The following is a 26,292-nucleotide window of genomic DNA, read 5'->3' as shown; positions in this document are numbered from 1 at the left end:
GACGATCTGACACCATCCTCTGAACCTACATACATGTGATACACGTGCAGGCAAGACATCCATACCCTTGTGAATGTTTGTCTGTGTGTGTTTAGACACAGGCATGTGCAGAGGTCTGAGGATGTCAGATCCTCTGGAGCCGGAGCTACAGGTGGCTGTAGGTGCTGGTAACCAAACTCAGGTTCTCTGGAACTTCAGCACACACTCTCTCAACTACTGAGCAATCTCTTCATCCTGGAAGTGATTTTTTTTTTCTTGAGACAGGGTTTCTCTGTGTAGCCCTGGCTGTCCTGGACCTCACTTTGTAGACCAGGCTGGCTTTGAACTCAGAAATCTGCCTTCCTCTGCCTCCTGAGTGCTGGGATTAAAGGCGTGTGCCACCACGCCCGGCTAAAAAAATGTTTTTGAGACAGGGTCTTACTTTGTAGCTTTGGCTAGCTTGAAACTATGTAGATCAGGCTGGCCTTGAATTCAAAATAATCTACTGAGACGTGGCAGAGAACACACTCAGACACCAAATTCTTAGGACAAACATTTTCTACCCTGAAGGCATGGTGGGGTAGTAAATCTGGACTGGACAAAGAAAAGTGACTTTTTAAGGAGAAAAGGTCTCTGCTGGGGTGAGGTGGGAAGTCCTGATTAGATATTCTAGTCACTGTAACCAAAGAATGAATTTTGATTGCTGGACCTTGGTATTTTGATAGTTGGACCTTGGAGTTTTAGGCAGGCATAAGGAAGTAGCCAAATAAGGGACTAGACCTTGGTGCCTAGCTTTAAGAATCTAGTAGTTTAGCAAGGGAGAGGGCAAGCCCAATGCCACGTTTGCTTTGCTTGGACCCGTGCTTCACGCTGGGCTGGAGAGATGGCTCAGGGGTTAAGAACAAGCCTATGGGTTCTTTTATAGTGCACTTTTATTAAAATCTAAATTAATTTAGCAGATCTTTTATATTAAGTAGTGTATTTTGATTTCTGATTTTTTGGTTCTTTATGTTTAGTTTGTATAGATACTAATTATTTGGGCTAATGCATCTGGACCATGCTCAAGGTCATGGAGATGCCAAATATGTATGTAGCCAAGGCCAACGAGGCTGTTGGGGAGTATGGAGCTGAGAAGTGTCGAAGCAGATACAAAATAGAGGCAGACAAGATGGTGTTACCTTAGTCACTTCAAGACAAACCACTGTTTGCATGTGAAGACCAGAGGACAACTTTATTTTCTCTTTCTAGTTTTACGTGGGTTCTGAGCCACTTTGGCAGCCCAACTCTCTTTTTCTTTTTTTCAGTTTGAAAGATACTTCAAGACAAGCCTTGTATTACTGGTCTCCACCCAGGCCAGTGATATCTTTGTAGTGTGTCACAGTCTTGGCTTTTCTCGGAATGTCCTTGAGCTGGAATCCAGTCCCACGTTGGGAGCCTTTCCTGATTAGCCTCCTTTGTTGCATAATGTGTCTCCAAGTTTGATGGCACACATCTGTGACTCTGGCACCTGGGAACTTGGAAATCAGAGGCAGGAGGAGCTGGAGTTGGAGGCCAGCCTGAAATAAATAGTAAGCTTCGGGCCAGTCTAAGCTTTATGATACCGCAGTGCAAAGAAATCTGGAAAGGGCCTGCAAAGCGGCTCACTGAGGAAAAGCATCTGCCATGCAAGCCGAGTGACGAGTGACATGACGACGACAGCCAATAGAATCCACTGCCAAAGGAGGAAACTGACTCCCCGGGTCTGTCCTGCAACGTCTGCATGTGCTTTCTGCTACATGCACCTATACACCTCTCTCTCTCTCTCTCTCTCTGTCTCCCCACACAACGTAAAATAAGAAATATAATTAAAAATGAAAAGGGAAGAAGTTGTTGAGTGTTGATGGTAGTGGTGGGAGATGGGCTGGGGAGTACATTTGTGGCCATCTTTATCTGGCACAGTGAGAATCAGCTGATGTCAAGCGATTGGGCTCCATCAGTGGCTCCAACTCACCCCTGTGCCCACCCCTTTCTGTGGCTTCCTATTGCTCTTAAGTTTTCTCTTCTCTGTAGTAGATGACAATGCTAAACTGGAGGGTTTAACCAGGGGCTTCAAACCCAGCTTTCCTGCTGTGTTCATAATTTGATTAATTTTCATAATTATTATTTTAATTATGTGTCCCAAGGGAAGAAGGGTGTATTAGTTCCTCTGTAGCCTTGGCAGTCCTGAAACGCATTATGTAGACCAGGCTGGCTTCAAACTCACTATATAGCCTAGGGTAACCTTGACCTGCAGGTCTTCCTGCCTCCACTCTCTGAGTCCTAAGATTGTTTCCGTTTGGTTTGGTTTATATAGTGCCAGGGACAGAACCCCGGTTTATGTACCTGCTAGACAAATACTCAAATGAACTACATCCCCAGCTCCCATTAAACTATTATCTTAATTTTAAACCATCTGGACTTCCTTCCTGACTCTTTCTCTGTGTACACTCGGGCGAGAGCACGTGTGCATGACCAGTGCAGACACAGACATCAGAGGGCAGCTTCCAGGAGGCAGTCTTCTCCTTCCAGCGTGTGGGTCCTTGGAATCAAACTCACTTCAGGTGTCAGTCAGAGTCAAGCTCCTTTCCCTGACGAGTCATTTCACCAGTTCTAGGAAACCATTTTTAACTGGAAACGCCATGGAAACATTTATTATTCATTTATTCAACAAATATTTATTTGTTCAGTGTTATGACATGCAAAGAACAGTACCAGGCAGAGTCTCTGCTTAGTTATAGGGGTACAGGCAGGGCGCTTACTTAGCAAGCAGGAAATGAAGCCTTAGGTTCAAAACAAAACAAACAACAACAAAATAAGATGGGGCTGGAGAGATGGCTCCGCGGTTAAGAGCACTGACTGCTCTTCCAGAGGTACTGAGTTCAATTCCCAGACACTTTGTCTGAAGACAGCTACAGTGAACTCACATACATTAAATAAACAGTCGCCTAGGCATAGATGGGAGGCAGAGGTAGGCGAATTTCTGTGACTTCAAGGCCAGCCTGGTCTTTATAGCTAATTCCAGGACAGCCAGGACTACAGAGTGAGACCTTGTCTCAAAACAAGCAAAAAGGCTTAGCAAGTCAGGCGGTGCAAAGAGCTATTGAGAGTTGTAACGCAAGATGAGGGGCAAATTCAGGAGCGTGTGCACATGAAGGTTGCTATGGTTATCTAGGATACCTGAGCGCTGTGACAGATGACTTGGAGCGCAGTGTGTAGCGCGAATGGCAAATGCAAAGGCCTGGGGCAGAACGCATGTTGTTGGAGCGAAACTGCGGAGGTAACTTAGAGACTGGTCACTCGTGACCTTCTGGACGCCTCTGAACCCTGAAGAGTACTTTTATGCCACACCCAATATGGCGACCGCACGGGGTCCATCCGGGCGCAAGCGGAAGTACGTCTAGGCGTGCGCCGCAGCCACGCCCCTTACCGGGGTCTGTGGAGCTGTGGCCGCGCCGGCTTTCGAGCATCCCTGCGCTGCCAGGCTGGGGGATTGTGAGGCTGCAGCTCCGGCGGCTAGCTCCGGAGAGGTACGACCTGCACCTCCAGCCCCGGCGGCTGGAGTCCCCTCTGGGCTTCCCTCTCGACCCTGCCCTTATTCCGAGGCCCATCCTTGCCGTCTCCTACCCTCCTCCCAGGCCCTCTTCTCTCCTGACCCCATCTGTTCCCAGGCTCACAATCCCGACGGCCAGAATGGACCTTTTCACGTGGCCTGCTGAGTTTCCAGGCCTTTCCCCCATCTCCTTGTGTGTTGGCTCTGCCCTCGCAGCTATGGGACGTTGTCCTGTCTGCTTGTGTTTTCTTGTTTGTTTTACACTGTAGCCCAGTCTAGCCTGGAGTTCAGTGTGCAGCCCAGGCTGGTTTTGAACGTACAGCAATCTTTCTATTGTAGCCTTTGTAAATCTGGGGCTACAGGTGTGCATCATCACGCGGTGTTTAATGTGCAGCTAAGGGTGGAATTCAGGGCTTCATCCCCATTCCCAGCCCCGGCTTCTTTTTTTTTTTTTTTCTATCAGCTTAAGTGCAGCCCACTTCTTTCTGGAGTCTACTTGTGATGCGCGGGAGTGTGATAGGGCGTCGGACTGACCCCAGAGCTTTATGATCTAGGTCAGCTGGAGAATCCCACTGCGTCTTGTTACGGGTGTGCAGTATTTTTTTCTGCAGACGACAGTATGGGGCCGTGGCGGGGATTAGGGGAGCATCTGGCAGCTTCCCTGTTGCCTTCCTCCCTATCTTGAGTTATATTTGTTCTTTCCTAGGACTCGCATCTGGGGGTACACCTATTTATCATATTAGCGTGTGTGTATGCGTGAGTACCGGCATGTGCATGTCATGGGTGCATGTCATGGCGTACATATGGAAGTCAGAGGACCACTTTGAGGAGTTGGTTGTTGCCTTTCATCTGGTTTATATTAGTGTGTGTGTGTGGATATGTGCACATGAGTGCAGGTGTCTGAGGAGACCAGAGGATCATGTGCACCTGGCTTTGGAGTTACAGATGGTTATTCGCCTCCCCAGTGTGGGTACTGGGAATCGAACTCAGGTCCTCCGAAAGAGTAGTACTAAATTATCTCTTCTGCTTCCGCCTTTCCCCCAGTTGAGACAGGATCTCTCTTGATGGTGTATACTCCAGAGTAGCTGGCTTGTGAGCTTTTGACGGATGCCCCCATCTCCTCCTCTCACTTTGCACTAGCAGTGTTGGGATGGCAGATGTGGGTCACTGCATCCAGCAGTTTATGTGGGTCCCAGGGTTTGAACTTGGGTCATTGGGTTTGCAAGGCAAGCTCTCTTGCTCACTTAGCCGTCTTGCTGATCTCTGGGCACACTTTTAAGTCTTAGAAGTTTCCTTGCATTTATCCAGTGAGACTTACAAGTGTTTTCCAGGGTATGAGGACTATGTCTGGGGTCTGTTGGAAGCTTCTCTTTCTTTGAAGAAAACTGGACTCAGAAGTGTCTCCTTGATTGACAGGAAAGAGTGTGTGTGGTCCAGCTCTATACCAATGAGAGAGGAGTGAGGTGGTAGATATGTCTCCAGCAAGAGGAGTTCCAGGATAGTATTGCTGTATTAGTATCTCTCAATGACTTCTACGTGCTAGGGATTAAATAGACATGTCTGCTCGTGTGGTCCTAGGTGTGCCATGTGTACGAAGTGCCAACAGGCCAGAAGAGAGTTGAGCCCCTGGGACTTTAACTGTAGTTAATGCTGGTTGTGAACCATCATGTGGGTGCTGAGAACTGAACCTGGCTCCTCTGTAAGAGCTCAGTTAACAGCTGAGCCATCCTCTCTCCAGCTCTTCCATCTTATATTTTGAGACAGGGTCTCTTTGAGGCTGGCTGACTGGGCATCTTCAGGGATCCTTCTGTGTCCACCTCCCCATTGCTAGGACTGCAGCTGCAAGCTGCCACTCTAGGCTTTTAACAAGGGTGCTAGGGATCCAAACTCAGGTGTTAGTGCTTGTGTGGCAAGCTCTGTACGAGTAAGGCATCTCTCCAGGAAGAGAGACTGTGAGTTCAAAGTCATGCTGACAAACCCGCTGCCAAAGCCTGGGCTTCGAACTGCCTGGTGGTAGAAGGAGGACCTAGGAGGGAGGAGGGGAAATCATAAGGGTAGGGTTTCTCTTTTTCCGCTTGGATTTGTTGGGAGGACTGCTGACCAATCGGCCTTTACTTTGTAATCCTGCCTCATCCTCCAAAGTGTAGGATCCCAGGTGTGTGGTTCACGGGGTAATTCTCAGTGTGACAGCCTTCACTGTTCAGTCCAGTGAAGAAGAGAACGGCTGGGGTTGGGGATGAAAGCAGTGCTTTGGGCTCTGGTGGAGGAGGATCCACATGGAAGACTAGAATCAGTGTGTTCTAGCAGCAGTGCCTGAGTCAACCTGGTGACTCTGCACGTGCGCATTTGTGCATATGCCTGTGTGATTTACAGGAGCGCACCGCTAGGCTTGGTTTTTCAAATTTGCTAGCCTGCTTTGGCGTGTCATAGTTCTAAGCCAATTGTATTCCAGTTGAGCTGCCATAAGTAAATCCTGGCAGGAGCCTGCTGTCTACAGGGAGAGTGGGTATGGCACGGGGTGGCTGTGAATTGGACTCAGGTCGGCCTGGTTCTGTGCTTTTTTTCCTCAGGCAGTTAAGAAAAAAAAAGCCTTGATCTGGGGAGATGGCTCAGTCAGTAGAGTGCCTGTTCTGCATCTCCAGCAGCCACATCAAAAGCAAAGCAGGGTGGTGCATCATGTCTGTGTGTCGGATCCCATGCTAGTGGGGCAGAGGCAGAGGGTCCTGGGGCTCCATGACTGCTTTGTCTAGATGAGCCTCAGACAAATAGGACAGACTTAGGAAGACATTCCCTGTCCAGCCAGGCTTACACACACACACAACTCCACATATGTGTGACCATATACATAACACACTTACACACAGGATGCAAACAAGGAAACCCTTCTGTAAGATAGGAGTAACAGGGCACACCTGTGATCCTAGCCAGCTTTTCTTTCTTCTCTCTGAACAAGGACTTGTTGGGTAGCCTTGGTAGCCTGGAGCTCAGCATGTAGAGCAGGCTGGCGTGGCGTCTTTTGATCTGGACATCTGAGAGTGTGCTGAGCTGAGTGGAGGAGGGGTCCTCAGTTCCTGCAGTTCCTGCCGTTTGTAGGGGGCTGGGAAGTAGCTCCAGGTGAGAGCCCATCTGAGTCTCCATCTGAGATTCAGGAGGCCCCACCTCCATCCCCAGTACTGCAGATACAAAAGCAGCCAGCCAACCCTTGGGAAGGGAGGCAGGAGGATCAGTCATTGAGCTGGTCTGTGGCTGCACGAGACCCTGTCTATCAGAAACAAAACAACAACAGCAACAACAAATCCCCAGAGGCCAAGGATCTTGACACCAAGCCTGAAAACCTGGCTTTTTTTTCATTTTTATTTTTAGATTTTTAGATTTTTAAATGTTTAAAAATTAATTAATTTTCAAGACAGGATTTTAGTCTGTATATAGCTCTGGCTGTGTTAGAATTCACTCTGTAGACTAAACTGGCCTCAAACTCACAGAGATTTGCTTGCCTCTGCCTTCTGAGTGCTGGTAGTGGCACACACAGCAACATTTGTGTGTGTGTGTGTCTGTTTTGGGGTATGTGCATGTTAGTTGCCTACAGAAACCAGAAGAGACCATGAGATTCCCTAGAGCTGAAGTCCCAAGCAGACAGGAGCTACCCAGCATGGGTGCAGGGAGCTGAACTCTGGTTCTCTGCCAGGGCAGTGGGCACTTGTAACCTTTGAGCCACCTCTCCAGCCATGACCACCTTAGCTCTATGCCAGACCCTACACAGTGGCTTAGAAACCGGACTTCCACAGTTTCACAAGATGTCCTCTGACTTCCACAGGCGCATGTGTGCCAACTCTCTCTCACACAGACACACAACACACTCTCTCTCCTCAGAAGCACACACAGATGTAAAAAATAAATAAATAAATACATAAATAAAAGAGAGAAAATTCAGTATATTCCGAACCTGTGGAATTGCTCAGTGTCTTGTGTAAATTGTTGTTGTTATTTGGGTAAATGTCTGGGAAGCAGAGTGGCAGAGGTGCAGGCTGAGGTTCCCGGGCCTGTGCATGCTGTATGTTGCTGTGTGCCTTGTATGCTGTATGTGCGTGCTGTAGGCTGTGTGCACTATATAGGCTGTGCGCACTGTAGTCTGTACAAGCTGTATGCCTTGTGTGCAGTGTGCTGGGTCTGGTGAAACATTACTGTGATCCTAGCATTTGGGAGGTGGAGACAGGAGGACCAGGAGGCCAGGGTCCTCTTTGGCTAGTTTGTGGTCAGTTTCAGCTATATGAAACACTGTCAAGAAGGAAGGAAGGAAGAAAAGAAGGAAGGAAGGAAAGGGAAGGGAAGGGAAGAGAGGAAAGAAGAAAGGATGGATGGATGGTGGATGGATGGATAGATAAGGGAGTAGAGTGATTGTGGGAAGGCAGGCATGGTGGCATATGTGTCTGTCCCCAGAACCATGCTCAAGCTAGGGCTGGGTCACATAGCAAGTTTAGGTACAGCCTAGGCAAGCTCTGTTTAACACCCAGGAGAAGCCAGAATCCTCGGGCCTTGCTTGAAAATGGCCTTCAGTTGATCCTTCTCACCTTGTCTCCTGGTTTGCAGCTCTAAGAGGGCATTCTAGGGAACTCTGTGTTCTCTGCAGTTCAGCAAAGAGCTGTTAAGACTTCTCTACTGAGGGGGTGGGATCTTCCTGCCCGCATCCCCAGTGCTGGGATTCTAGGTGTAGGCTCCCTTACACAGCTTTTTATGTGGGTGCTGGGGATCCAAACTCGGGTCCTTCTGTTCGTCCAGCTAGCATCTAAAGGCTGATCCACCGCTCCCTCTGTTGTCCCTCACTTACAGGACATGTCCAATGAGGAGGAGGCAGCAGCAGAGGCAGCAGGTGACACCCACCTGCTTGGCTTCTCTGATGAGATCCTCCTACATATCCTGAGCCATGTCCCCAGCACGGACTTGGTTCTCAGTGTGCGGCGCACCTGCAGGAAGCTGGCAGCCCTGTGCCTGGACAAGAGCCTGGTACACACCGTGCTGCTGCAGAAGGACTACCAGGTGAGGCAGGATGGACGGGAGGGTGAACGAGATCAACCAGGTGCCAGCCTGTGGGGCCAGTGGCAGGCACTGATGTTTGCACACAAGACTGTGGCTGGGAATGATCTTCAGGTTACACTGAATGACAGAGCCAGGGTAGAAGAGGGTAGGTGGCTTGCCCCATGATGGGGGTAGGGGGGATGGATATAGTGCATGTGGGTGGAGTTCTGGAAGGGAGGGTAAGGGGTCAGTGGGAGGCCTTCCATGTAGGCACTGCAGAATGGAGTTGCTGTACCACAGGAAAGACTGTGGAAGGTTGTTGAGTGGCACAGCAGACGGATGCCACAGCAGACATTGCTGCAGAAGGGCTGCCTGCCATTGCTCTGGGCTGAAGTCTCTGATCAACTGAGACATAAGCCTGCCATGGTAGGGCACGCATGTAGTCCTAGCACTCAGGAGGCTGAGGCAGGGGGCTCCTTCCTGGCTCAGACCAGGTTAGCCCCAAACAAACAGATAGGTGTGCCCGTGTGCCTGATGGTGGCATGTGCCTAAAATTCCAGCACTCAGGAGTCAGAGGATCTGTAAATTCAAGCTCAGACTGGTCTATAGAGTTCCAGGTCAGCCAAGGCTACACAGTGAGACCCTGACTTTAAAAAAAAAAAAATCAATAGCATGCCGTGCGATGGTAGTACATGCTTTTAGTCCCAGCACTAAGGAGGCAGAGGCAATCAGATCTCAGTGAGTTCGAGGCCATCCTGGTCTACAGAGTGAGTTCCAGGACAGCCTGGGCTACACAGAGAGACCCTGTCTCAAAAACAAATGAAAATTATAGCTTTAAAAAGCTAGTTATTGGGCTGGAGAGTTGGCTCAGCGGTTAAGAGCACTGACTGTTCTTCCGAAGGTCCTGAGATCAAATCGCAGCAACCACATGGTGGCTCACAACCACCGGTAACGAAATCTGATGTTCTCTTCTAGTGTGTCTGAGGACAGGTACAGTGTACTTGGATATAATAAATAAATCTTTTTTTTTTTTAAACTAGTTATTTTTAGATGGGTGTGTGTGTCCCTGTGTGAGTTTTTTTTTTTTTTTTTTTTTTTTTTTTTAAGATTTATTTATTTATTACATGTAAGTACACTGTAGCTGTCTTCAGACACTCCAGAAGAGGGCGCCAGATCTGGTTGTGGATGGTTGTGAGCCACCATGTGGTTGCTGGGATTTGAACTCTGGACCTTTGGAAGAGCAGTCGGGTGCTCTTACCCACTGAGCCATCTCTCCAGCCCCTGTGTGAGTTCTTGTGCTCAGAGGTCAGAGGTACCAAATTCCCTTGGAGCTGGAGTTACATGCAGTGGTGAAGCCCCTGATGTGAATATTTATTTATTTATTTATTTATTTATTTGAGATGAGCTGGAGTTACATGCAGTTGTGAAGCCCCTGATGTGAATATTTATTTATTTATTTATTTATTTATTTATTTGAGATGGGCTTTCTCTGTGTAGCTTGGCTATTCTGCAATTCACTCTGTAGACCAGCCTGGCCTCAAACTACCTGCCTCTTCCTCCCAAGGGCTGGGATGAAAGGTATGCATCACCACCATCCCCCGGCTTGTTTTTCCTTTTGAAACACGAGTCTTGGTGAGTACTCCAGGCCATGCTGGAGCACTGCAGCCCGGATGGATGCTAAACTTGTAATGCTCCTATCTCAGCCTCTCAAGTATTGGCATGCTAGCCTGGGCCACCAGGGCCTGGCTAGCGACCATCTTCCTGGGAGCAGGACTCTCTTGACTGCTGCCAGGGGCAGGTGTCTGGAAGAGGAGGGATGGGCCGCTCTCTGAGCAGAAGTGGGAAGTAGCCCGGGATCCCTGTCTCTCCTGCCCTGTCTCCATCCTGCAGGCCAGTGAGGAGAAGGTAAAGCAACTGGTGAAGGAGATTGGCAGGGAGATCCAACAGCTGAACATGGCAGGCTGCTATTGGTTGTCTGGCTCTACCATCGAGCACGTGGCCCGATGTCACAGCCTGGTGAAGGTGAACTTGTCAGGTTGCCACCTCACCTCGCTGCGGCTGTCCAAGGTGCTCTCAGCCCTGCAGCACCTGCGCTCATTGGCCATTGACGTGAGCCCCGGCTTCGACGCCAGCCAGCTGAGCAGTGAGTGCAAGGCCACGCTGAGCCGCGTGCAGGAGCTCAAGCAGACACTCTTCACGCCATCCTACGGGGTGGTGCCCTGCTGTGCCAGCCTGCAGAAGCTGCTGCTCTACTTCGAGATCCTGGACCGCACCCGGGAGGGGGCCGTCCTCTCGGGCCAGCTCATGGTGGGCCAGAGCAACGTGCCCCACTACCAGAACCTGCGTGTCTTCTATGCACGCCTGGCCCCTGGCTACATCAACCAGGAGGTGGTGAGACTCTACCTCGCTGTGCTCAGCGACCGCACGCCTGAGAACCTGCACGCCTTCCTCATCTCTGTCCCGGGCAGCTTTGCAGAGAGCGGGGCCACCAAAAACCTGCTGGACTCCATGGCCCGTAACGTGGCCCTGGATGCACTGCAGCTGCCCAAGTCCTGGCTCAATGGCTCCACCCTCCTCCAGCATATGAAATTCAACAATCCCTTCTACTTCAGCTTCAGCCGGTGTACGCTGTCAGGGGGTCACCTGATCCAGCGGCTCATCAATGGCGGGAAGGACCTGCGCAGCCTGGCCAGCCTCAACCTCAGCGGCTGTGTGCACTGCCTGTCTGCGGACTCGTTGCTGCGCAAGGCCGAGGACGACATTGACAGCAGCATCCTGGAGACTCTGGTGGAGTCCTGCTGCAACCTGCACCACCTCAATCTCTCAGCCGCCCATCACCACAGCTCCGACGGCCTGGGCCGCCACCTCTGCCAGCTCCTGGCTCGGCTCTGCCACCTGCGTTCCCTGTCCCTGCCTGTCTGCTCTGTGGCTGACTCGGCACCCAGGCCTGACCGTGCGCCCGCCCCGCCGGCCATGCACGCAGTACCCCGTGGATTTGGCAAGAAGGTGCGCATTGGGGTGCAGACCTGTCCCAACCCCTTCGTGGGCCAGTCGGCCTCACAGCCTGCCTCTGTGTTCTGGTCTCTGCTGAAGAAGCTCCCATATCTGGAGCACCTGGAACTGATCGGGTCCAATTTCTCCTCAGCCATGCCCCGCAATGAGCCTGCCATCCGCAACTCCCTCCCACCCTGCAGTCGGGCACAGAACGTGGGGGACTCAGAGGTGGCCGCCATTGGCCAGCTGACCTTCCTGCGGCACCTGACTCTAGCCCAACTGCCAGGCATGCTCACGGGCTCCGGACTCGTGAGCATCGGTCTCCAGTGCCAGCACCTGCAGTCTCTATCGCTGGCCAACCTGGGCATGATGGGGAAGGTGGTGTACATGCCTGCTCTCGCTGACATGCTGAAGCACTGCAAGCGGCTGAAGGACCTCAGGTGAGGGGCTGAGGGTTTGAGGGGGTGAGGTAAAGGGCAAAGGGCTAAGGTGAGAGGCTCAGACATGAGGACCTGAGATGAGGGGCTGAGGTTTGAGGGGCAGAAGATCTCAGACTTCTCTAGGGCTTCTGGGATTTGCAGATGGTATCTGCCTGTCAAGGTGGAGCTTAGCGCTAACACAGGCCTGTCCTAGAGATCAGAGGAAAGGAACCTTAGTGTCTGCAGGGAGTGGCTTCAGGAAGCTGGGGTGGTGGCGATTAGCAGAGCCGTGGGAGGCAGGGATCCTGAGCACGGGTTTCTCGCATCTCACACTCACAGGAGCCCCTGCTGCATTTATTCATCTACAACCTTACAGTCTTCAACTTTTTTTTTTTAAAGATTTATTTACTTTTATTCTTATATGTGTGTATTTTGGCTGTATGCATGTCTGTGGCACCACGTATGTGCAGTGCCTGTGGAGGCCAGAAGATAATGATGGATCCCCTGGAACTAGAGATATAGAAGGTTGTGAGCCACCATGTGGGTGCTGGGAACCAAGCCTGGGTCCATTGGAAGAACAGCCAGTGCTCTAACCACTGAGCCGGCTCTCCAGGTCTGTGTCTCATTTCCCCCAGCTCCCCACCCTGGGTTTTGAGACAAGGTCTCACTCTGTCACCCTGGCTGGCCTGGAACTTAGTGTATTTACCAGGCTGCCTTTGGAGTCACAGGCTCCCCGTGTTTCTGTCTCCTGGGTGCTGGGATTAAAGGTGGACTCCACTGTACCTAGCCGTAAATGTTAATTATGATTACCATGTGGGGGTGCATTGCCACGGCGTACATGTGGAGGCCAGTGCAAATGTGTGGGGTTGGTTCTGTCTTCCCACCTTTACAGGGGTTCTGAGGGTTGACTGTGGCCATCAGACTTCCTCAGCACGTGCTCTTACCTAACTCTGAGCCACCTTGCTCTTCCACACCTTATTTCAACAGACAAGACGTCTCACTGATTCCAAAGCTGGTCATTTTGGCTGGCCAGTGACCTGGGGGTTAGAGACATGTGTGGCCTGCCTGGATCTTACATGGCTCCTGGGGATTTGAACTTGGTTTTTAATATTTGCTAGAAAGTGCTCTAACCCTCACAGTGACTCTTGGAGGGTGTGTAGCGGTTGGCTGGGGCCGTCAGGACTAGGGTATGCCAGATGTCTGGTGTGTGTGTCCTGAGGTCCAGAGCAGCTTGGGTTGTGTTAGCAAGAACCTTCCTCAACAAAGCCAGAAGCACGGAGCAGATGTCAGTGCCCAAACCTCCTTGATTCAGAGCAGCCAGGGCACTGCAGGAGCAGGAGGGGAGTGGGAGATGGGGCAGGCAGAGGAGAGCAGGGGTTTCTGCTGGGAGCCACTGCTGGTGCCCTGTGGGGACAAATGCAGGCAGGCTGTGCAAACAGATGGTTCAGAAAGAAACTCAGACTTCTGGGAGTGATGGCCTCGAGGTGGGTGGCAGGACCCATCACAGGTTGAAGACATGCCTGGGACAGTGAGTCTGAGCCCAGCCCCGGGCAACTTCACAACTTCCTGTCTTGAAATAATATCTTTAAGAAAGGCTTGAGGATGTAGCTTGGCGGCAGAGCACTTAACACCTCCAGACTCTGGGTTTGACTCCTAGCACAGAGCTTCCTGGTGTCCCCAGAGCCGAGCATGGAATGCACTCACACTGTGCACTGCAAAGCACAGGGGTCGCCATCGTCACCCACTGTTTAAAGGAGAAGAGTTGAGGACTACGTGGGAGGCAGAGGCAGGGGCATCTCAGTGAGTTTGAGTCCAGCCTCACTACTCCAATAGTGAGTTCCAATCCAGCCAAGGCCACATAATAAGACCCTGTATCAAGCCGGGCGTGGTGGCGCACGCCTTTAATCCCAGCACTCGGGAGGCAGAGGCAGGCGGATTTCTGAGTTCGAGGCCAGCCTGGTCTACAAAGTGAGTGCCAGGACAGCCAGGGCTACACAGAGAAACCCTGTCTCGAAAAACCAAAAAAAAAAAAAAAAAAAAAAAAAAAAAAAAAAAAAAAAAAAAGACCCTGTATCAAAAAACTTTCTAAACAACAGAGCGGGGGAGGAATCTTCTCTTTTTTTTTTTTTTTTTTTTTGGTTTTTCAAGACAGGGTTTCTCTGTGTAGCCCTGGCTGTCCTGGAACTCACTCTGTAGACCAGGCTGGCCTCGAACTCAGAAATCCACCTGCCTCTGCCTCCCAAGCACTGGGATTAAAGGCGTGCTCCACCACGCCCGGCTAGATTCTTCTCTTTTGTGGTGGTTCTGCAAATGGAACATAGGTTTTGTTCTTCTACCACTGAGCCACACCTCAAGCTTCATACAGGGGCCAGGGGGCAGGATTCTGGGTGGGTGCTCTACCACTGAGCCACGCCCCCAGCCCCTCACTGGGGGATTCTAGGCAGGGACTCTACCACTGAGCCACGCCCCCAGCCCCTCACTGGGGGATTCTAGGCAGGGGCTCTACCACTGAGCCACGCCCCCAGCCCCTCCCTGGGGGATTCTAGGCAGGGGCTCTACCACTGAGCCACTGCCCCAGCCCCTCCCTGGGGATTCTAGGCAAGGGCTCTACCACTGAGCCACGCCCCCAGCCCCTCACTGGGGGATTCTAGGCAGGGGCTCTACCACTGAGCCACACCTCCTAGTTCTTGGGTTTTGAGATAGGTTCTGTCTAGCCCAGGGTGGTCTCTAACTGATGGCCTTCTTTCCAGACAGTGAGGGCCTTGCATGCTCTAGGGAAGCAAAGCACCACTGAGCCCTGTCTCCGGCTCTCTCTTTACCTTAAGCAAGTTGCTCGGGCTTATTTTGAACTCTGTCATCCAGGAGGGCAATGAACTCCTGGTCCTCCTACTGCTCTACCCAGAGCGCCTGGGATCGCAGGTGTGGCCCACCATACTTAGGTTGTAAGCATTCCTTTTCTCTTCTGGGACAATCTCAAGTGTCCTAGGCTGGCCTCATAGCTGAGGGGGATGAACTTCTGACTGTCTTGCCTCTGCGTCTCTGTTCTGGGAGGATAGCGTGCTCTGCCATCCTAGGTTTGTGAAGGACATATGTATGCCTCGCTTCTGGGCAGGCCGGAAGTGGTAGGACCTAAGGACCCTGCCAGTCCATTGGTGTTGGCGGGTGGGTGGAGGCTCCGGTGAGGTCTCGAAGTCATCCCTTAGCCTAAGGGTTCTTGTCTGCTGCTGTCATTCTCTCTGGTGTGGGTACTGCTGCATTGATGCCTGACTTATTTAGGGTTTCTGTTACTGTGATTAAACACCTTGATCACCACCAGCCCAGGGATGGGACCACCAATCACTAATTTAAAAAAAAAAAAAAAACCCTGAAGGTTCCTCTGCTTACGCCGGATCTCAGGGAGGCATCTTCTCAACTGAAGTGCCTCCTCTCAGATGACCCTAGCCAACACAGGGGCTGTGCTAAGGGCTGGGCCTGAAGCTGACCTTTCCCCCACAACATCCATGGATGCTGGTATCTAATCAGAAGCAGGAAGCATCTCACCTGTCAAGCCAAGCCAGAGCTTCCCTTTGGCTTCAGGACCCACAAGGGAGGATGAGGGTGGACAGGGCAGTTCCTGTTCGTCTCGCTGTCTCCTTCCTGGCCTTCAGCAGGACAGGAAGCCCGCTGGTCCTGGGTTGCTCACTTCCATAGCTGCCTGGCTAGCCTGTGGTTCTCCTCGGAGCACAGCCATGCTTAGACTGTCTAAGTCTGACGCCCCGTCTGGTCACCCACCCTGCTGCACCCACTGATGCTCAGCTGAGCAGACCCACAGCCCAGGTCATCTCAGTAGACAGGGCTGGTATCCATACCTGGGTATCCATGTGCTTGGGTCCTGTGCCTTCCCGCTACACTTGCCTTAGGAACCTGCCTGTGGGCTTTCCTGTTCCTCCAGTTTAGGGGTCCCAGGCAGTTGATTGTGGTGGCACATGCACTAACTGTGGCTCCCAAGTGTGACAGACATCGCAAAGGAAGCAGAAGGAAATGGAGGTGCTGTGACTGTAGGGAGCAGTTCCCACCTCTAGAGGCTAAGGCTGGGACTTTACCTTGAGTTCGAGGTCAGTCTGGGCTAGAGTAAGACAGCTTGAGGTGTGGCTCAGTGGTAGAAGAACAAAAGCAACAACAGCTCCCACCCCAACAAACAAAAGCCCAATCAAATATAGAGATTGCATGTCTGACATCCCAGCACTCTGGAGGTAGAGGCAGTTCAGGGTTATCCTTGGCTTCATAGTGACTTTGAAGCCTGCCTGGGCTACACAAATCCTATTGTTAGCAACAACAAAGACAACACAGATGTAAGCCTCGGGCTCCCCTCTGCATTAGTGGAAACTTTGTAGCTGTAGCGGGCAAACTACAGCAGCGGCCCTCCTCCCTTTCACAACCGCCTTCCGCAGTTCCCAGGCGGCTGACAGATGAATGCCTTCCCCCTGGCTGCATCTGTGCGGTCACCAGTCATCGGGCCTCCCTCCCTCCGTCTCCCCTGCTTCCTTTGTGGTGTCTCTCACACCTTTGTCTTCCTGTGCCTGGCCTGCCACACCCCTGGCCTTTCCTGAAGCCACAGTTAGCGCATGCATAGTCATTGTTTGCCTGAAAGGCAAATGTGTAGAGATCCTGGCTGAGCCTGAAGCTCAGTCATAGAGGCCTTCCATCCTCGGTACTATCTATATAAACTGGGTGTGCTAGGATACCTGCGAAGCCAGCACTGGGGGATGGGCAGAGGGAGGAGGGTCAGAAATTCAAGTTAATGCTTAGCTACAGAGTTTGGGCCAGGCTGGGCTGTGTGAGACTGTCTTGTTTCAAAAAAAGAAAAGAAAGAAGAGAAAGGAAAGATGGATCAGAGAATACTGTTGTTTGGCGGATGACCTCTGCTGGCCACTGCTATCACCTACTTCCTTTGGTTTTATAGATTCAAGGAACCCAGTAGGGAGCCAGAGGGAGCCTTTGAATCTCTTAGAGCCAAGATCTTTCTAGATCTTCTGCTCCCCCTGCACCCTCCCCCCATGTTTGTTTCCCACCTGTCCATCAAACCTTGTGTTTTTGCAGTAGGCATGGTGGTGAACACCTATGATCCCTGCTCTCAGGAAGCTGAACTAGGAAGACTGGGTTCCAGGCCAGCCTGGGCTGTCTATTGGTTTGTCCCTGAGAGCTAGCATCCTTTCCAGAGGCAGGGCCATGTGTGCATCACGGGAGTCCTGCAAGACTGGAGATGAATTCGTCTCGTGGGTCTTCCCAAGAGCTTGATCACAGTTCATGTGGCATCCCCAGGCTCCAGCCTGCGCCTGCAGCTACAGAGCCGTCTGCTGTGTAAGGTACTGCCTGTTCTGAACACACAGGCTTCCAGAACACAGCCAAATGGCCCCATTCCTCTGGATCGCTGCCTTCCGAGGCAGGCGTGCCCAGAGATGCTGCAGTAGGTGGCAGGAGCTAGCTATAGGCTCAGGAGGCTGTGTGTGCTCTGGGCTTGCTTCCTAGGGTTATGGGAGCTTTAAGGGACACCTTTATTTACCTGGGGATGGTGGTGGTGGTGTTCTGGTGGCAGCCCTGGGAATCCCAGGCTCACCTGCTACCACCTCCACCTCAGCCTACCATGAACCTGAGCTGGTACCAGCCTGGCTGCCTGTGGGGTGGAGGTGCCACAAGGACAGGTTGTTCTAGATGTGGGTTTGGAGTGCACCCCTATGGCGAGAGGATCACGTGTCAGGCAGAAAAGGGTGCCATCTTACCCACACTGGAGGTGGAGCATTCCCCTGAGTCACCCTAGGCTGCCTGGGCGGAAGCAAGAGCCACTTGAGCCAGGCCTGGCACAGTCTCTGGGGTACCTTCTCCCTCATCCCGCCTGGCTCAGAGTGCAGCATCAGAGGGGAGAGGTGCAGTCACCTCAGAGCGGCATGTCCTTGCTGGCTGGCAGTTTGAGCCAGCTGGGAAGACGTGGAGGTGGAACGTGGCCCAATCTGGGTGGGTCCCATTTCCTTGTTCTCTGCCTACCCTCAGGTGTCAGATGGTACCCACATTAGATAGTTCCCCAGCAGTGCTGGGTGCTAACCAGCCTTGTTCACGGGGGAGAGGGTAAGGGCTCGTTGGCCCCACAATTGGAGGGTGACTGGTTGACCTCTGTGACAGATAACATCTTTTAGGGGAAAGTTCTGTAAGTGGCTATCTACTTAGAAAAAGGTTTGAAAGTATGTACAGGACACGGTGTATAACTAAGCCCGGGGATACCTGGGCTTTAGTGCAAGTCCATACTGCCACCTAGTGGTGGAGGTGGCAGCTACTGCTGCCTGGCACTGGGCTTCCACCCCATGCTGTTAGGAGCATTGGGATGGGCTGGCGCTCGCTTGCGCTCTCTCTCTCGGTGCTCTCTCTCTCTCTTTCTCTCTCTTTCTCTCTCTCTCTCCCTCTCTCTCTCCTCTCTCTCTCTCCTCTCTTTCCTCTCCTCTCCTCTCCTCTCCTCTCTCTCTCCCCTCTCTCTCCTCTCTCTCTCTACTCTCTTTCCTCTCCTCTCCTCTCCTCTCTCTCTCCCCTCTCTCTCCTCTCTCTCTCTTCTCTCTCTCTCCTTTCTCTTCTCTCTCTCTCTTCTCCTCTCCTCTCTTCTCTCTCTCTTCTCTCTCTCTCCTCTCTCTTCTCTCTCTCTCCTCTCTTCTCTCTCTCTCCCCTCTCTCTCTCCTTTCTCTTTTCTCTCTCTCCTCTCCTCTCTTCTCTCTCTCTCTCCCCTCTCTCTCCTCTCTCTTCTCTCCTCTCTCTTCTCTCTCTCCTCTCTCCTCTCCTCTCTCTCTCTTCTCTCTCTCTCTCTTCTCTCTCTCTCGCTCGCTCTCTCTGCTGCTCATGACCCTGCATCCCTCTTGCCTGCCACTTTCTCACCCTGCGAAGCTAAGGCAGAAGGAAACTAAATTCAGGGCTGGCCAGGACACCGGAGCGAGACCCCATCTAAGATTTAAAATCCAAAGGGCTGGGTGTACGGTTCTGTGGTGAAGTGCTTGCCTAGTGTATGTGAGGTCTAAGTTCAGTTCCCAGCATTGAAAAAAAAAGTCCAGGTGGCTGATCTATCTCTGCCATCAGATCGGCTCCCTAGGGTAGCTGCATGTGAGTCCCCTAAGGCCAGCAGGTGTGGCTGTGGCTGTGTGAGAATGGGGGGGCGGGGGTAGGGCATACCGAAGATGGGATGTGATAGCCTTGAGCTGGTGCATGCTGGCAGGTTTGTAGGCAGTGGCTAGCCTCACTCCTCCCTGGAGTCAAGTCCCTACAGCTCACACCCATCTCTCTGCAGGTTGGAGCAGCCCTACTTCAATGCCAACGCTCAGTTCTTCCAGGCGCTGGGCCAGTGCTCGTCTCTGCAGCGCCTGTGCCTGGTGTCTCGCAGCGGCACCCTGCAGCCAGATGCCGTGCTGGCCTTTATGGCCCGTTGCTTGCAGGTCGTCATGTGTCACATGTTCACCGGAGAATCCCTCACCACCTGCAAGAGCCTGCAGCAGTCGCTCCTCCGGAGGTGAGTGGCAAGGCACGGCAGCTGGCCGGGAGGTCTCAGACAGTACTGCTGTCCCCAGGACTCAGTGTCCTCAGCCCGTTACCGACTTTGGGGAGATGGAGCACCAGATTCTAGCAGCATGATCAGAGGGCCTGGCCTGCTGCAGGGGACTAGTTCCCATGGATAGTCTCTGGTCTCAGCCATGGAAGGCTGAGGCAGAAAGAGCCCAGGAGTTAGGGCTAGCCTCAGGTACAGAGTTTATCCTGGAGTCTAGAAGCCAAAGTTTTAGTTTACTGTGTCTGATGTGGGCCCAAGAAGGACTTGTTGACCCTTCCTTCATCCTTGTAAAGGCTGGACTCCCAGCAATTCAGAAGCTGAGGTGGAAGTGGGAATGTGGAGTACTTGGTGAATTCAAGGCAAGCTTGGCCTATAAGCAAGGCCATTTCAACAAGCAAGTAAGGGGCTGGGAGTCTAGCGTAGTTGGTAGAGTGCTTGCCCAGCTGACGCTAAGCCCTGGGTCAGTTCTTACAACATGGGGCTGGAGAGGTGACTCAGAAGTCATCTTACTGCAGCTGGGACATGCCAACACCCCAGAGGCAGAGGCTAGCCTGGTCTACAGGTCAAGTTCCAAGACAGCCAGGATATCTCCTGGCCCCTCCTGGCCACTTTGGGCAGCTGTATAGATGTGAGGCATTTAAGCTTATGTGAGCTCACATTACATGCACATACATACATACATAAACAGATCTCAGTCTCTGTAGTACCACAGATGTGTTGGCACATGCTTATGATCCCAGCACTTGCTGATGGAGGCAGGATTCAAGTCCTCTACTGCATAACAAGTTTGAGGCTAGCCTGGGCTACATGAGACCCTGTCTTAAGACAGTGTAAGTAAAGAGAGAGTGGCTGGTCGGTAAGAAACCCCTCAGGGCAAACGCTGAGTCCTGACGCAGGCCAGCACAAAGCCTTCCTCTCTGCTATTGCTGGCAGCCTCGGGGCTGGGCAAAGCCCTAGAGACTGGCAGAGAGGCTGTTCTGTGGAGGCCTCTGCTGCCGCCTTGCCATCTGCAGGGTGGTGGCTCTGCTGCACACCCCTCCCCCACGGTGACAGCAGCCTTTCTGGGTCTTACAGTCAGCTCAGCTGTGCAGGGCGCTGAGCTGCAGGCGTCCAGCAGGTGGCAGTGTTGCTCTTGGCAGCCAGCCACCCGGTGCCTAGGGTGTCTGTGAAAAGTAACCTCACTGTCTGTAGTCTTTCCTGAAGCTTCTTTTGTTTGTTTAGCTTAAGAAGAACTTTTTTTAGACAGGGTTTTTGTAGCTCAGGCTGGCCTTGAGTCCACTGTGATGCTGGACACGACCTTCCCTTCCGTATCCTCCCGCCTCCATCTCCTGAGTGCTGGGGTTATAGGTATAGAGCACTTTTGGGGTAGCCCAGGCTGGCCTGAAGTTTGTGGCAATCCTCCTGCCTCAGCCACACAGAGCAGCCCCCAATTCTCTGCTTTTCTTGCCTGGAGAACTCAGGGACGCTCAGTGAAGTCCACTCTTGAACTCCCAGCACCTCACCCGGCAGGGTGGATGGAGCTCTCGGCCAGCAAGACTGGGGTCCCTTCCTCCCTGCACTGCACTGTCGGTTCCTGGCAGGATCCCCGTGCCAGGCTGTGCTCGTGCCTCGGGTCCCTGGGCAGTTGAGTTGCATACCTTCCTTAACTGGCTCGGGGGCTTCATGTTGTGGGGTTGGATTTGGCTTCTCCCACCTCACAGGATGTATCTATATTTAGGTTGCCTGTGTCTAATGCCTGCACAGTGTGGTGACTACATTTGTCCTCAGGCTTTGTGTCCCGTGTCTGCCTGTCTGTCTGTCTCTCTCTTTTGAGTCTCAAGTAGCCCAGACTAGCCACTAACATGGAGAAGAATAACCAGAATAAACGTAACCTTCTGATGCCCGCTCTCTACTTCTCAGGTCTTGTCGTACAGGCATACACTGCCACGTTAGATTTATGCCATGCTGGGGCCTGGAAGCGTCAGGCAAATAGTCTGCTGGCTGAGCCACGTCTCAGCCTTGGGGTTTCCTGCTTCTTGGTGCCATTCTGGGCATTGCCATCTCAACCCTCCCCAGTACCAGGATGAGCTGCGTGTGCCCCATGCCAGCTCCTTTTCTCTCCTGTTGCACCATGCAGCCCACTGGATGTGGGGCTGTGTTCTTCTGCAAGTCCCTCCCCTATTTGGGCATCTTTGGCCTCATATGAGGTCTGAATTCAGCTCCTGGGGTCCAGACTCAGTGACAGAGGTTCCTGGTGGACCTTGGGGGTTAGTGGCCTCCCAGGCTGGTGAGCAGGGACTATCAGAGTTCCGCTTTACCCAATGCCCACACATCTCAGCACCGTACCGGTCCAGCTTCCCGTCTTCCCTAGAAACTTGTGCTGGTCTACCTGATGCATGGTTGCCTTGCCTGCTGCTGTCTGTCCACAGTGCTGTTGCGTCAGGGTCTGAGCCATGCACTGATAAGCCCACCCTGTACTTCTCTCTCTCACCCCCACTTCAGACTCAGCAGGGAAGGATCCCTCATTCATCCCTGCTTCCTTGGGCTCTCCCACTTGGGCCAGGCCTTGCAAACCCTGGGAATGGGGAGGGCCCTGTGTCCTCTGGTCACTGTGGCACTGTGATATTGTGGCACTGTGGAGGTCGAGCCTTGAGACCCCAAGGCTCCTCCCAACCTTGTCTCTGGGAGCAGCCTCATCTCCCAGGCACAACTGGAACCTGTCCATGACAGACCCATCCCTGCCCACCCTGGGTGAGCCACGACATGGGAACCACTGCCAATCATCCCACCTAGTGCCATCGGCTTCCTGGAAGGCTTCCTCTTCATGTCTGCCTGCTGCCACATGACCTAGGCATAACAGCTTGCACCCCATATGGGACCTCTCCAGGTCCTGTCTCCTCCCTGCAACAGGGCCTGAGCCCAGAAGCACACGTGATAGACCTGGCACAACCCCAGACAGTAGCAAAGTGAAGGTGAGGTCACTGCTCGCCTGGAGCAGTTACAGACCTGACATCTGTGGTCATGTCTCACAGCCTCCGGTCTGAAGACTCAGGAATCCCAATCCTGAGTGCAGTGTGAGGCGCTGTCCTCCAGCTCCTCTCAGGGTAATGTGACAGAGGTCTGCCGTCCACTGCGGTGGCCATGTCATTCTCTTGAGGCCCAGTTGGCACTGTCTTCCCATGTGGGATCTTTTTTTTTTTTTTTTTTTTGGTTTTTCGAGACAGGGTTTCTCTGTGTAGCCCTGGCTGTCCTGGCACTCACTTTGTAGACCAGGCTGGCCTCGAACTCAGAAATCCGCCTGCCTCTGCCTCCCGAGTGCTGGGATTAAAGGCGTGCGCCACCACGCCCGGCCATTTTTTTTTTTTTTTTTTTTTTGGTTTTTCGAGACAGGGTTTCTCCGTGTAGTCCTGGCTGTCCTGGAACTCACTTTGTAGACCAGGCTGGCCTCGAACTCAGAAATCCGCCTGCCTCTGCCTCCCGAGTGCTGGGATTAAAGGCGTGCGCCACCACGCCCGGCTCCATGTGGGATCTTAAAGTATGTTTGTGTCTGTCCCCGTATGTTGGGCAAATGGCCCTGGAAGGCCACCTGGCTGCTCCAGCCCCGCTGGTGTTCCATGTAGACATGGGGGGCATTCTTTCTGTAAGTTTCCAGCTTGCCAGAACCACAGTTAACAACTGCCCCTCTGCTGCTGTGCTCTGCAAGCTCTGGCCCCTGGCAGCCTCGGGGGCCGCGCTCAAAGCTGAGTGTGCACATGTGATTCCCCATGCGGGAAAACAGGTCTGCAGACTGCAGAGAAGTGCTCTCAGATGGAGCAGGGGATTGCTTAAGTCTGGCTTGGATGTCAGTTTCAAAGAGTGGAATCAGGTTGGGGGATGAGGCTTGGTCGGTAGAGGGCTCTCCTGGCGTGCACAAAGCCCTAGGCTCCAGTCCCCACATGGCACAAACTAGGCATAGTGGTTCAGGTTTATAATCCCAGCACTTGAGAGGTGGGGGCAGGAGGATCCAAAGTTCAAGGTCACCCTTGGCTTCATAACAAGTTTGAGGCCAACCTGGGAAGCATGCAGTGTCAGTGAAAGCCTGTCTCAGGAAAGTTAAAAAGTAACAAACAAGAAACACAGGGTTTCTGATGCTCTGCAGCCCAAGCTGCTCCACAGCAGGAGTGGCTCTGTAGGTGGCATTTGGAGTCTGGGAGCTGCCCAGTCACACCGTGTGGCACCCCTCTGTGTGGGAGCCCTAGACCAGGCTGTTGGGGTGTTCTCACCTGGCAAGCCTACCATGTGGGTCTGCCGCTGCTGGCTCAGCGGGGAGACCTGTGACCTGGATGCTGATCTAGGTGGCTGCTGAGTCCCAGCTCCATTGAGCACATTCAGAAGCCAGGAGCTGGGAACCGCATGAGGCCTGTAGAAGATGGCCAAGGTGCGTGGGCCCCACCATAGCGTTGGCAGCATGGGGCGGGGGGCACAGGCCATTTCAGAAGGGAAGATGTTGTCTGGTGTTCACTTGGTGGGTCTGTCTGTCTGGATGTGGAGCTAAAGGTGATCTGACCTGGGAATTCTGTCCTTATCCCAGAGCTTAAATCCCAGCCTTGGGAGATAGAGGCAGGAGGATCTCTGTGAGTTCAAGGCCAGTCCTGATCTACAGGACAGCAGGTTCCAGGACAGCCAAATTTACACAGAGAAACCCTGACTCGAAAAACAAAACAAAAACAAGGGCTGGAGAGATGACTCAGTGGTTAAGAGCACTGGTTGCTCCTCCAGAGGACGCAGGTTCAAATCCCAGCACCCACACAGCAGCTCACAACTGTCTGTAACTCCAGTTCCAGGGATCTAGCACCCTCACACAGACATGCCTAGCAATGCACAGGAAATGAAGATAAGGAGACTATTAAAAACACGAAAGGAAAAAGAGAAAAGTAAAACAAACAACCTCCTAGCCAAACAAAAAAATACAGTCTTCAGTTGTTTTTTTTTTCTTAATTTTTACGTGCTTCTGTGGCTGTGTATGTGCATATGGGTTCAGTACCTGCAGAGGCCAGTAGGGGATTCTGAATTCCCCCAGAACTGGAGTTACAGATGGCTGTGCCACCACCACGTGGGTGCTGGGAACCAACTTGGGTCCTCATCTTAACCACTGAGCTGGATTTTAGTCCCCGCTCCCTAGAGTCTCTAGTTTTCCAGATGAGTTAGGTCGCACTGCTGCCTGGGTCTGAGGGTGGCTAGGTTGTGTGGGTGCTTAGACGGTAGCCACCCATGGAGAATAGTGTGGGGCTGTCTCCCTCCAGGGCTGACCCTGTGCCTCCCTCAGCTTTGATCTGAATCCTGTCTTGTCTGCTTTCGTCAGTGTGGGAAGGTATTTCCCGCTTTGTTACTCCCAAGACTGCTAACAGGAGCTCTGTGGGCAGAGAGGCGATGACTTTGAATGTCAGGCCAAGCAGAGCGTTCTGCCTTCCCCACCCCTCACCTCACTCCAAGTGAGTTCTGCTTCTCTTTACATTTTTGTTTTGTTTTGTTTGAGACAGGGTCTCCCTATGTAGTCCTGGCTCTCCTGGAACTCATTATGTAGACCAGGCTGGCCTTGAGCTCACAGAGATCCTCCTGCCTCTGCCTTCTGAATGCTGAGATTAAATGTATGCACACCAAGGCTACCTCGTGTTTTTGTTTTGAGACAGGGCTTTGTGTAGTCCAGGTTGATGTCAAACCCAGCGTGTAGCTGAGGATGAACTGACCCTCTGACCCCCAGCCTACATCTCCTGAATGCTGGGACTATGGAAATACCCTGGTTAACAGAGGCTTCGAGGATGCTAGGCTGCCATTCTACCTACTGAGCATGCGCGGCCTGGCAGAAACTGTATTCTCTTTTTCTATATATTTATTTTATGTGCACGAGTGTTTTGCCTTCATGTATGTCTGTGCATCATGTGTGTACTTGGTGTGGACAGAGGTTCAGAGGAGGGAGTTGGAGCTCCTGGGACTGGACAGCTGTGAGCATCATAACCCAGGTGCTCTCTAAGAGCAGCTCGGCTTCTAGGCGCTAAAACCCTGCAGTCCAGCCTCAGCCCCCGGACTGCTGCTGTGCTTTCTGGCTCGGGGAATCTGATGGCTTAGCGTAGAGTGGGCATCCGTGCTGGACACTGAGCCCCCAGGTCTCCCGTGGCTCACGGAGTGCTGTGCCTTCCCAGCTGCGTCCTCGGCCCACACCCCGTTAACGGCTGATCTCTGGTTCAGTTTCCAGGCTGAGAGGCCCGCATTGAACGTCGTCATCTTCCCCCTGCTCCACGAAGGCCTGACAGATGTCATCCGAGATGTCCCCATGCTGCACCTGGACGAGATCACCTTGTTCAAAAGCCGAGTGGCTGAGGAACCGCCCAACCTGTGGTGGTGAGAGGACCCTGGCCAGCCCGCCCACCACTCCTGTCGCCAGAGCCTCTTCTGTCTGAGTCTCCACGAGGGTGCCAGAAGCCAGCAGACAGTAGGGCCTTGTTCCGTGACGGGAAGAAAGTCTCCAGTTCCCCTGAGACACTCACCCCAGTCCCCCGGGATTCTCTCTGTCACTCTCATGAGTACAGTGACAAGAAGTAATCTGGTGAGCCATGGACGAATGGGCCATGGATGAGCCAGGCTGCCCTTCAGGGCCTGGCTGTGTTGGGGGGGGGGGACTTGTGGGCTGCGGTCCCCAGTCCTCTCACTTGCTTCAGCCTGGGGACTCTAGCCTGCTCCTTTGTTCATGGCCATCTACACTTGAGCTCAGTCACGTGCAGTCAGGGTGGGCCGGGCTGTCACTGTGA

The 26,292-nt window shown here is 52.6% G+C and overlaps 1 protein-coding gene across 1 annotated transcript in view; it reads left to right on the top strand.

Annotated features, from left to right (window-relative positions):
- The first annotated feature begins 3,417 nt into the window (after positions 1-3,417).
- The window catches only part of Fbxl18 (F-box and leucine rich repeat protein 18), a 23,009-nt gene continuing 134 nt past the window's right edge, over positions 3,418-26,292 (top strand). Inside the window, exons 1-5 of the mRNA XM_021163851.2 lie at positions 3,418-3,524; positions 8,375-8,581; positions 10,451-11,994; positions 19,274-19,492; positions 25,733-26,292. The exon at positions 25,733-26,292 is cut by the window's right edge and continues 134 nt beyond it. Coding sequence (XP_021019510.1) covers positions 8,378-8,581; positions 10,451-11,994; positions 19,274-19,492; positions 25,733-25,889 — 2,124 coding nt within the window. The 5' untranslated portion in view covers positions 3,418-3,524; positions 8,375-8,377 and the 3' untranslated portion in view covers positions 25,890-26,292. The remainder of the gene's footprint in view (positions 3,525-8,374; positions 8,582-10,450; positions 11,995-19,273; positions 19,493-25,732) is intronic.

This window comes from Mus caroli, unplaced genomic scaffold (assembly GCF_978045245.1).
Source record: "Mus caroli unplaced genomic scaffold, Mus_caroli_1 scaffold_4, whole genome shotgun sequence".
NCBI lineage: Eukaryota > Metazoa > Chordata > Mammalia > Rodentia > Muridae > Mus > Mus caroli.
Note: the sequence above shows the minus strand (reverse complement) of the source record. Positions and strands in the feature narration are given on the sequence as shown.